General features: G+C 49.5%; 1 protein-coding gene across 3 annotated transcripts in view; it reads left to right on the forward strand.

The window, feature by feature from the left end:
* nhsl2 (NHS-like 2) overlaps positions 1–12331 on the forward strand; it is a 63272-nt gene that overhangs the window by 37835 nt on the left and 13106 nt on the right. For all 3 annotated transcript variants that reach the window (XM_086166324.1, XM_086166325.1, XM_086166326.1), the window contains exons 2-3: positions 334–567; positions 11865–12007. In XM_086166324.1, the coding sequence (XP_086022450.1) occupies positions 334–567; positions 11865–12007 (377 nt within the window). The remainder of the gene's footprint in view (positions 1–333; positions 568–11864; positions 12008–12331) is intronic.

The raw sequence follows: 12331 nt of genomic DNA on the forward strand, positions 1-12331 counted from the left end.
TCTCCCTCCTTCCTTCCCTCCTTCCCTCCTTCCTCGGCCCCTTGTTCTCCCTGACAACACACGGCATTATGTAATCCACGTCTCTGGGTATTAGTTATGGAAATCCGTCCGTTATTATTTACGTTCTTCTCTTCTCTCTCTCCTCCCTCCCTTCCATTCATTCTCATTTGCCCTCTTTTTCTTTTCCCTCAATCTCTTTCTCCTCCCTCTCCTTCCCACCTCGCTCTCGATAATCTTATTTCCGCCCCCCCCCCCCCTTCCATCCCTCCATCCATCCATCACTTCCTCCCAACATGTTTCCCTCCTCCCTCCGTTTCCTCCCACCCCTTCCAGCCACCAGCGGTCTAGAGGCGGAGAGCGGGAGGCGTGGAGGAAGCAGCAGCGGCAGCAGCCACGGCGACGGCAACCACAGCAGTAGCGGCGGCGGAAGAGGCAGCGGCGGCGGTGCGGCCCACTTCAGGTCTCCATGGCAACAGAGCGTGAATGTGTTTGGCTCGTGGAGCAGGCCTGAGTGTGTGGAGGAGCTGCACCAGCAGGCGCAGCTCAACCTCCAGAGCCTGCTGCAAGGTAAGCCAAGGGACGGCGAGGAAGACGGCGGGCGCGCACCGATGCGGCGAGGGGGTTTGCGGGAGAAGGTGTGTGTGTGTGTGTGTGTGTGCAGGTGACGGTGTGTGTGTGTGTTGACTTTTGAGTGGGTGGGAAGGGCTCGAAGGCAGAGGTGGGTGGGAGAGTGTTTACATGTCTGTGCGCTGTTGGATGGCGTTTATGGGTGTGTGTCGGCCGCCGCAAATGTGTGTATTAACATGCCGATAAAGAAGGTGTGTGTGTGTGTGATCGATTTGCTACTTAGCGCTGAGATTAGGATCGTGCGCCTGCGTGCGTGCATGCGTGCGTGTGTGTGTGTTTGCATCCTAGAATGCCTGAAGGTGTGTACTGGATTCACCTTGCAGCGTTATTTAAGGTTTGGTAGGTGTGTGTGTGTTTGCATTGTGCGAACACTGTTGATAGGTGTGACTGCGTGTGTGTGTGTGTGTGTGTGTGTGTGTGTGTGTGTGTGTATGTGTGTGAGATCCAAACTATTCCAGAATGAACGGCTGAAGGTTGTGTTGTGAACAGTTCATATGATCCAGCGCAAATGTACACAGCTGTCTGTGTGTGTGTGTGTGCGTGTGTGTGTGTGTGTGTGTGTGTGTGTGTGTGCTCCCAGAAGCTTTCAGACATCTGTTTACATTGGAGTTACTTGTCAGCGGTTGTTTTTCTCTGCTTTGTTTTTGAGGTGTAGCTCTCTGGTTGGTGTATGGAAGATGCTGAGTGTGTGTGTGTGTGTGTGTGTGTGTGTGCGCGCAGCGAGTGCTTGAACTAGCACCCGAGGGAACCCGTCTCCCACGTTCCCCTTGTTTTCCTTTTGCTTTCTCTCTTTCTTTTTGAAACCACCGCCGCTAATATCTAATCCGCCGCGTTTATTGATCACAGTGATCGCTTATATTTTGAAGTTCTGTGCTTTTATTTTGGAGATCTTTCATCTTTCTGTAAAACTTAGAGGACAAAAATGTCGATGTTCAGAAGGCGTCCAATCCCGTGCAGAATGGCGATGATATCATGGCGTCCGATAGGAATGCTGCCCTTTATGCTACACGTTAGCGCTAGCGGCGACAAAGTTAGCGCATCCCGAAACTGACTTCCTACTTTCCAATTCCAGGATAAGTTTGGGTTTGACGTTTTTTTTGGTGGAGGGGGTGAACGATGAAAAAAAATTGCCTAATTCACAGATAAAAATGGAATTGGTGGCTGTATTTGTATCTTTCCGGAGAGGGAGGAGGATTAAAACCTCCCCAAAAAATAGCAAAAATCACATCGTACAACATTTCCCCTCCCGCACCGCTACGTCTTAATACTGCTCGCGTGTCGCTTTAAGCCGGCCGTCTTGTCCGACAGGCATCAAAATAAGACCTACGCGTCCGGCACAGTTGCGGGTGGGTGGACAACGTGCACGTGCGCACGTGCACCGGCGATTCCAGGCGAAACGCGTCCATTCATCCCCTCGCTCGCTCCCGCCCACCACCCCCGCAGATCCGACACTTTTGCCGCGAGCAGTATGTTCCCCGTGTTCCCGTGCATATCGGTGTCCATCTTTGTTGTGGGCGTCCGTCTGTTTGGGGCGTGTGTTACATAACGCCCCGGCGTCCAGCCGCACTCTCTCCGTGGCCATCTTCGACCGTCGCTCTCCCGCCGGCCTCAGCCCTGTAAAATATTCATACCCTCCTCTGCTCCCCGACACTCTCCGCCCTCCATATTTATGAAGCCGGCTGTCGTCCTCCGGTGTTAGACGGATCGGCGAACGCTCCCTCCGCCGAGATTCCGCATCCCCGCCCCGCCGGCGCTCACGTTCGAGATTTATTTTTCGCCGTAGCCGCTAAGTGGGCAACGGTGAAATCTGGTTCCCGCTCATCATCGACACCCCGCCACAGGGAGATTAGCATACCGTGATTTCAGTAAATCGACTCCCGGGCTACATTTATCTCTTGATTGGAGTCCCTCCGTGCTGCTAATGAAGTATTCATTTAAAGGAGGCTAACAATTAATCTAATCATGTGTGGATTGTTCTTTTTTTTTTTTTTTTTTTTTTTTTTGAAATCTTAATTATTTTGCAGGTTTTTAGAAACTTTCATTTGTTACGACTCCCTTGATATCAGATGCAAATATAATCACTTTGAGGCCATATTTGCGCAACATTGAGTTTTTAATGAACTTTGCCAGGATACATAAAAAGAACCGGCTGGCGGATGTTGGTTTGATTATTCCCAAGAACAATACTGATATCCAGAATTTTTTTTTTTTTTTTACAGCATTGGATGACATTGGATGCAAATATGGAAGCCATTTTTAATGCAGTGTTTAATGAATTTTATGGGAGGAATTAAAAGCACAAGCTGGCGGTTGTTTGTTTCTGTAGTTTATTCGTTCGCTCATTTGTTTTTTTGTTTCTTTGTTCGTTCGTTGGTTCCTTTGTTCGTTCACTTGCTCATCGGCTCATTTGTTCGGTCATTCATTCATTCGTTTGCTCGTTCACTCATTTGTTTATTTGTTTGTTCATTCGTTTGTTTGCTTGTTTGCTAGTTCGCGCATTCGTTTGTTCGTTCACTCATTTGTTTATTTGTTTGTTCGTTTGCTCGTTTGTTCGTTCGCTTGTCCAATCTCTCATTCATTGGGTCATTCATTCGTTTGCTAGTTGGCTCATTCGTTTGTTGGTTTGTTCGTCACTTGTTTGTTGTTTGCTAGTTCTCTCATTGGTTTGTTTGTTTGTTCGTTCGTTGGTTCATTTGCTCGTTCACTTGTTCATGGGCTCATTTGTTCGGTCATTCACTCATTCATTTGGTTGTTCACTCGTTTGTTTGTTTGTTTGCTCATTCGTTCGGTCATTCACTTGTTTGTTCGTTTGTTCATTCATTCGCTCATTCGTTTGCTCAGCTGTTTGTACCTTCCTGTGTTTGCTAGCTTGTTTTTTTGGCCGTTCGTCCATTCATTCGCTAATTAGCCCGTTGCTTGGTTCTTTGCTTGTTTTCAATGGTCGCTTGTTTCTTCGCTCAATCATTTGTCTATTTGTTTGTTTGCTCACTCGTTCATTTCTTCGTTCTTTTTTCCGCATATTCGTCAGAAGCGTAACTAAGACATCGTGCGGAATCGCCGCTGGACAAACAGTCAGTAGTCATCGTGTTCTCAGCGAACCGTCCAATACTTTGCCTTCGTTCATTTGGTGCGGTAACCCTTTCCTTTTTAGAACGCTGGGAACCGTCAGGCGGGTAAATTGACATCGACAATTAGCGACGGAACCCGAGCTTTTCCCGGACGCCGCCTTCTCGTTCCTCTTCTTCGGTATCACTTCTAAAAATGTCATGCTCTGTGTTCTTTTTTTTTAAAATTTCGCCGGTGTGAATATCAGACGTTTCTCGCGGGCTTCTTCCCCTTTTCATGAAAGTCAAGTTTTTCTGGGCAGCGAAACCGCGGTGTATAATTCATGCGCCGCTGTGAGCGCAGCACCTCCTTCCCTCCTTCACTCCTTCCCTCCGCCGTCACCCACAACTTCCAGCCACGGACGAATCGCGCCGGCAGCCGCTGTCGTTATCGGAGCATTTCCTGTCCACCCATTTGTTTACCGCACCGAGGCGTACCCTTTTTTTGCGTTGCATATTGACGTGGTACATCCGGGCGACGGTATGCTTCATATTTTAAAGGCCGGCGTTGGAAAAAGTAAGATTTGCGATTCCCTTTCTTTTCTCCTCCCTTGTTACTCCATATCCCCGGTCGTCCCTTCAAGCTAACGGCGACCTTGAAGCCCTTAAAGCGTCGGGGGGTGTCAACAGGCGAGATTTCCACCGAGCGCCCGGAGTTGGCCACGTGTTCCCGACTGGTTCTCCGCCCCCACCCGGGTATCACAACCCTTCTTTTGAACCGCGAACACAATGCGATTAAAGCCGTGCTACGTCGTAACGCCGAATTGAAACATCAGCCGGTAGTGGGGCCCCTTTGTGGAACAATCTCAACCTACTTCTGATCCTGAGTGACAACGCGTCCACCTCCTCGCCGCGCGCTCTTCCTCCTCCGCCGCTTTGATGCCGCTATTATTTGAAGATAAGAGGCAATTAGCAGACGCCAGAGGTGTAATCCATCCCGTGTTTGCCCGTTTCATTAGCATTTCGGCATTAATAATTTTGTTGTACCGAGCGCTGATCCTTGGATCTGGGCCGTTTTCATTCATTCATTCACTCATTCACTCCGAACCCCTCACCAGTTGACCCAAGGGCCACCTACAGGGACAAACAATCATTCACCTTGAAAATTATAGGGTCTCCAATGAACCTGTTGTATGTTTTTGGACTCCGGGAGGAAACCGAAGCACATGGAGACCCCACACAGTAAGGTAGCCCCGTCAGAATTGAACCGGGGACCTTCTTGCTGTGAGGCACTGCCTCAGTTTCTTTTAATTCCACAGTGTGAAGCAGCTTGGGTCGTAGGAGAGCATCGATCGGTACCGTACGAGGAAGTCCACGTTAAAGTGGTGCAGGACATGTATGACAGCTGGAAGGTATGCAGTAGGCGTGACGGAGGAGCTCAAGTTGCAGTCCGGGATCAGCTCTGAGCCTCTTCTCGGTTGCTTCGGTGATGGACGGGCCGACAGATGAGGTGAGATAGGAATCTCCGTGGACTAATATGTTTGCAGATGATATTTTCCGCTTATCCTGCACAAAGGGGCGCAGGGGGTTCCGAGGCAGAGTTCACCCCGTATCGATCTACAACCAGTCACCCTTTCCCAGGTCAGATATACGACCACTAATCCTCTCATCGGCAACACGTTTCTACAAAAATTTCCTTTTGGACTAGTTAAAGGGGTGATTAGCGGTTGACCGGAAGGATTGCGAAGAAATAGAAGCGTCTCGGCGCGTCAGGTATGGGGACTCACCCTTCAGACATATCCCCCCTCAGGTTAATTAAAAGAAAACATCTGGTCGTCAGTCAGGTCGCCCCCTACCCTCCCAGCGTCCCTCTGCAACACCGTGCATTCACCCAGAACGAGAAGCCGCACTTCTTCATGGACTCAAACGTCTAATCCTGTAGATTCTGGCGTTAAAGTCCCCTGTACAGCAGATTCGGCTAATTTTTTTTGCCCTAATGCAAAGCCATAGGCTGTAAGAAGAAGAACCAGACCGCCAGGAAAACATGCACATCCCCCCTTCCCCACCCCATACCGGGTTAATCAATTGTGTGTGTGAACTCGCGGGAATGGATACGTGCTCACTGGCGCGCACGGGCACGCACGGAGATGAGCTCGGACGTGCACAAACCGGACACCGACAAACAAACGCTATGAAAGAGGGGCATTGTCAACTCCTGTCCCCCCTTCATCTCTTCAGACCCGCGAAGAAAGGGTGACCCAAATGTGACACGACCGGGTCGCATATTGTCAAGGATGATTGGGTTTATCTGGGGTGGGACACACACACACACACACACACACACACACACACACACACACACACACACACACCTACACAAATTCACACAATCATCCGAAGGAGTGTGAGTTTCTCAGTGGCTGTTTGTTTTGCACTAATGTCCACTTTTAGCCTGCATACTGACACACACACACACACACACACACACACACACACATACACAGACACGTGCACACACCTCCATACCCACACGGTGCACACACCTTAGCAGCAAATATCTGTGACACTCACACACACTTGCACACAATATACAGGTTAGTGATGCATGAGTGCTTGACCCGCTTGTCTGGACAGAGGAAGGGGGTGGGGTTGGTCACCCTTAACTGCCTCAACTGTGCATGTGTGTGTGCGTGTGTGTGTGTGTGTGTGTGTGTGTGTGCGCGTGCGTGCACATTAGTGGGAGTGACTGGCATACCTTTACACCCCGCACACCAATAACATCCCACCTCACCCTCCCTCGCGTTCCCAGATCCCCCTGCAGCCGCGTTGCCGAGCTGCGCTCAGTGGAGCTTGTGGTTCTCAAGAACATGGATGGTGCTTCCTCCTCCGCCTTAGCGCCGCCGCCGCCGCCGCCGCCTTTGGGAATCCGCCTCTGCCGGTCAGTGCTCGTAAAAATTCTCGCTTCGAACAGGGCAGGAACGGAAAAGTTAGCAGAAGTACTCTGATGGGTATTCTGTGTGTGCTGCGGTATTTGTCACTTGCCTTCTTCTTCTTCTGGTACTACTTCTTCTTTGCACACCTGCTGGAACCCTAAGACGGTACGAGGTTGACCCGGTGACCTCCTACCTGCATGCATGACATTTCCATAGGCTCGCCGTTTGTAGCACTTATCGTGCTGACGTTTCGCACCAGTTTCCGTTTCAAAGACCATTGAAGCTCTCTGCCGGTATGCTTTCTATACGTGCCTTACTTTGCCACGGCTGTTAAGCAATGCGTCCACTAGAATGTGCTGTGGAGGAGCTTGTGGTCCTACATGTTCCAAGAAAGGCGCCACCGTCGACACGGCGCTATTTTGTCTTCTTCTATTTTTCGGGTTGTACCCAAGCATACCGTACCCAAGCATACCGCCCAACTCTGCCCCTTGTGACTTCCGGTGTCTTACTGCTCTGTTTGCTGCGTTTGGCTAACGTAGAAGATTAGGAAGGAAATTAACGTAGAGGACGGACAGAAGGCTTTACCCGACGTCAACGGAGTTGTTGGATGGTCTGCTGAGGAGAACACCAGAGATCTGTGGCAGAGTGAGCTTTGACTGGCATCCTGCATGATTGGATTATGGTAGTGTCAAACTGTAGCAGTTTTCGGGCAGATAAGAAGTGCAAAGGTGGAATTCAGTTTCAGAATTCTGTTCCGGAGGTCTTACGGCGTGAAAAGGGGTTACTAAAGGAAATATCATCGCAATCCACCCCATTTGGTCCAACGTGGATCTTTTAGTACTTCCTGTTTCTTCTACGACTTGCAGGGTTGGACGATTGTCACCGGCTAAAACTAGCGAGGCATCCAGAACATCAGCGCCCCCTAGAGTTCTGGGACAGATTTCTTTTTCCATCTTTTTGTCTTCAAGTACCCGCCGGATCCCTGGCAGTACATTTCCCTCTCATCTTCTCGACCTTCTCCTGCTCCCCCTTCCCTCTGTCTCCACCTCAGCCTCCCGTCAGATGAATACTTCATCACATCATACCCCCTTCTCATCCTTTCCCTTTTTTCTGTTTGGCCTTCTTCTCATCGATCTTATGCTTTGTTAACCTCTCGGTCCCGCGCTCTCCTTCTCGTAGTTTCTTTTACCTCCTCCGCCGTCCTGAAGGGCTTGGCTTCCTCCTCAACCAGGTGATCGCTCTCCTCCGCCTCGCCGACTGCCATTTTCTAACTAATCAGTGCTTATTAATGTCTACAGAGTGGTAATACCAATGTAATAAACACACTTCTGACTTTGGAATCGCCTCCTTCCAGGAGTCGTCACAGAGAATCAACTGCCTCCATTCTAACTGTTTTCACGGTATCATCTTCTCTCACATAAACTAACTTCATGTCCTCTTTCACTCCATCCATAAATCTTCTCTTTGGTCTTCCTCTAGACCTCCTGCCTGGCAGCGACAATCTCAGCATCCGTCTACCAATATATTCACTATCCCTTCTCTGTACATGACCCAACCATCTCAGTCTGGCTTCTCTGAGCTTCTTTCCAAAACATCTAACATGTGCTGTACCTCTGATAGACTCATTCCTGATCCCATCCATCCTGGTCACTCCCAAAGAGAACCTCAACATCTCTTCAATGCCAAACCATACAGCATCGCTGGTGTCACCACTGTCTTGTACACCTTTCCTTTCATTCTGGTTGATCGCATAGTACCCGTGACACGTTCCTCCAACTATCCCAACCTGCTTGAACCCATTGCTTTACCTCTTTTCCACACTCTCCATTGCTCTGGACTGGTGGCCTTGATTACTTAAAATCCTCCACCTTCTTGATCTCCACTCCCTGTAGCCTCACCATGCTACTAGGGTCCCTTTCATTCACACACATGTATTCTGTCTTGCTGCGGCTAACTTTAATTCTTCTCCTTTCCAGAGCATATCTCAACCTCTCTAGATTTTCCTCAACCTGTTCCCTGTTCTAGCTACAGATCACTATGTCATCTGCAAACATCATGGTCCATGGAGATTCCTGTCTAACCTCATCGGTCAACCACTGCAACCGAGAAGGGGCTCAGAGCTGATCCCCGACAGAGTCCCACCCCAACCTTAAACTTTTCTGTCACACCCTCAGCACTCGTCATCACTGTCTCACAGCTGGCATACATGTCCTGCACCACTTCACTGCCACTCCAAACTTCCGTATTTAGCTCCCCTCTCTGCGCCCTGTTGTATGCTTTTTTTCTCAGTCTACAAAGGCACAATGCAGCTTCCCCTGACCTTCTCTGTACTTCTGGACTTCTCTTTACTTTCAAAGTATACAAATCGTATTCCTGCATTTTGAAGTGACGTGTGCCGCCATCAAATTTCCGGAGACGGGATTGGCTATCGCGGGGAACCTGTTCATCGAGGATGAACAAGTAGGAGGTACTCCGAGTGTTTTAGTAGTACTTTTGCTGAAGAGCTGAGCTTTTTTGTATTATTCATAATCCTCTGGACTTGGAGGAATACTCGATGCTCATTACTTATAATTTAAAGAATTACCGGGTGCGTGTCCTGCTGGAGGAGAAAATCCCAAACATAATAAACTGATTATAACCCATTTATGTAGCATTATTGAAATATCCAAGGCGTGGGGTTTTTGACCCCAACGATTCTGTCCGTAGACGATAAAAACAGATGCCGTCGTCATTCGATTTCAGACTTTACCGTATGGAAAACGCATCAAGCCTGCGGTTGCTCAAAAAGAATTTGCGGTTCAGAACCGTCTTCGCTTTTCTTCTCTTTCTATTGATCTTTTTAAAGATTGCCGGAAATAAAAATAGGAGCGAGCCGTGCCGTTTTTACATTTTTTCCCCCACCGATTAGATCCGCACCTCAGATGGTTCTTTTGCTTGATGCAGCGAAAATGTCCCGTCTTCTTCGGCCTGCGGCGTCCCGGCAGAGAAACGTCGCTAATGCTAGCGCTATTGTCGGATGAGCGGGTTGAGAAACTCATACGTCTTCACTGGAAGCTTCGGATCACATGACCGCTTGTTAGCATTAGTATCCCGCTGTTAAAATGACTTGCAAAACATGCTAACGGCCACGGAGTTTGGGGGCCCTCCAACATGAAGGTTGGTTTGACTCCTGGCTCTTCCTGTCAGCATACCGAAGTGCCCTTGGGGAAGACACTGCGCCGTAAGTTGCTCCCCATGGTCTGGTTAGCCTGGCGTTGCCCATTTGATTTAAAAAAACCTGCACATGTGAGCTTCTGGAGCTTCCGATCACATGAACAACAGTGATGATGATGCAGTGATGATTAGCATTCCGTTAGCGTTGATAGAAGTGTCAGTGGGCAAGACGCTGAACTCCAACTTGCTCCCAATGGTCTGGTTAGCGGTTTGCATGTCAAACTGTAAAATGTTGGAAGTAAGCACTTATTAATACTTTTACAGTGCCTTAAGTCAAATTGCTTGTGCATCTGGCAGAGAAACAGCGCGGATGCTAGCTAAAACTATTGTCTGAGGAGGAGTTCACCCGCACTCCTGCATCAACATGGAGGGATTTGATCACATGACCAACAGTAAAGAATGGTGATGAAGTGTTAGCATTTTGTTAGCATCCTGTTAGCATCCAGTACAAGTGTCTGGAGAAGTGTCCTCACAATGCTCTGGTTAGCGCCTCCTGCAGCCGCTAGCGTTTCGGTAAATCGTGATGCGACGAAACAGTTTATCTCCATGTTTACGGCGCTGTTAATCGGATGCGGGCCTTCCGGCGACTTCCCGCGCCTTTCCCGAACATCCGCGCTGGAACGGGAAGGGCAATGAACACAAGGAATAATAACGTCTTGGCGCCCTATTTCGACAATCAAAGTTGCGCTCGCTGATATAAAGTAATAGTTTTATGTGGCTGTTTTGTAGCACGCTTCAGGAGCCGGGGAATCGAGCTCATCCCGTCGCGGAGGGATATTTGAAATTCTCCGTGCATCCCGGAGAGAGAGGTGTGCAGGGCGAGGCGTGACTCGCCACTACTTTAGCGAAGCGGCGGCGTATCAAGGACAGGCTGGGAAAAATGTGCGATCCGGAGGGGGGGGGGGGGGGGCTGCGGCCAATCACGTCGTTGAATACTGCGATGCTAATAAGATCCTTACTGATTTTCTCTGTGTTTCATTCATTCATTCGTTTTCTTTCTTGCTCATCTTGGCGACGGCCCCCGAAAGCAACACATGGAGGCTCGGGATCCGGTCCCCGCCGGTGGAGGGGTGTAGCGAAGGCCCCCCCCCCCCCCCCCCACGGTCCCGCCCCTTGTGTTGCTAGGCAACCATACACTGCCAGGCCGGAATCCATACGAGTGCAACTTCACCCCAGTGCTCCATACCTCGCCGACGCTGGTGTTCCACTAAAGCTCTCAGCGGGACGTTGCTGGGTTGTGTGTGTGCGTGTGTGTGTATGTGTGTGTGTGTGTGTGTGTGTGTGTGTGTGTGTGTTTTGAGTTGGGGGGCTTTAGGGATGAGTGGAGAGTGGGTCAGGAGTGTGTTTTTGGGGTAGAGGATTGGTTGGAGGATTGTGAGGGGGGAGTGTGTGTGCGTGTGCGTGTGTGTGTGTGTGTGTGTGTGTGTGTGTGTGTGTGTGTGTGTGTGTGTGTGTTTTAAGACAAGCAAAGGGGGAGGTGAGGGTTAGGAATCTGTTTACAATGGCCTGAGGGAGAGCCGTCTAAGCTGCCCGAGACTGAGGAACACAGATACCGGGAGAGGAAAAGTGAGAAGGGGGGAAATCTGGAGGGGAGGATGAGGAAAAAAGTTTGAGGAGAGAACGAGAGAGAGAGAGAGAGAGAGAAAGAAGAGAAGGAAGGAACGGGGAGGGGAGAAAACTTGTGCACGTGAGAGGATTAAAAGTTCTTTTGAGGCTCCTCAGCAGCTGCTGCACCAGGAGTTGCGGGAGGGAAACTGCAGGCCGATGCAAAGCAGCAGTCGGACTGGATCTCGGATCTACGGCGTGCAAACGGGACATGCGGTCCGTGTGTGTGTGCATGTGTGTGTGTGTGTGTGTGTGTGTGTGTGTGTGTGTGCGCAAGCGTCCGTCCTCTGCTTGTGTGCAAACGCTGCGTTTGTGTTGCGCTGTCACACTCCTGCTGCAGGAAGTTGATACTAATGCGCACTCGTTCTGTCCTTCTCCCCTCATTGTTTTCTTCGTGTGTGTGTGTGTGTGTGTGTGTGTGTGTGTGTGTGTGTGTGTGTAGACTTTGAGGAGCAGCTGTACGACACCAAGCTGACCGGTCAGACGTTTAGGTATCCGTCCTCGCAGTGCTCTGACGACACCTCCACCTCGCTCAGCCGATCCCCAGTCTCACTCAGTAGCAAGAGGCCTGACTTCATCTTCCTGGTAAACACACACACACACACACACACACACACACACACACACACATGCAGACCTGTTTACACCGCTCTTATTCAATCAAACTCTTCTCACAGACTAAATGTCACCTCAAAGGTAAACAAATGCAGAGGAGTCAGATTTTTCTCGAGGCTTGGTTTACACACAGTTACTTCTGCCCGTCTCGCTTTGCATTACGCGCCGTTGCCATGACAACACAGTTTTGTGCTTCTCTAATATGTTAGGATTTTTTTTTTTTTTCTTTATAAAACTACGTTGTAATGTCTGTTTTATTCATCTTTTTATTGTATTTTCAGCTAGCTAATACTG

This window comes from Fistularia commersonii, chromosome 19, assembly GCF_037954325.1.
Source record: "Fistularia commersonii isolate RoL2024-O1a breed Wild chromosome 19, RoL_Fcom_v1.0, whole genome shotgun sequence".
Lineage (NCBI taxonomy): Eukaryota > Metazoa > Chordata > Actinopteri > Syngnathiformes > Fistulariidae > Fistularia > Fistularia commersonii.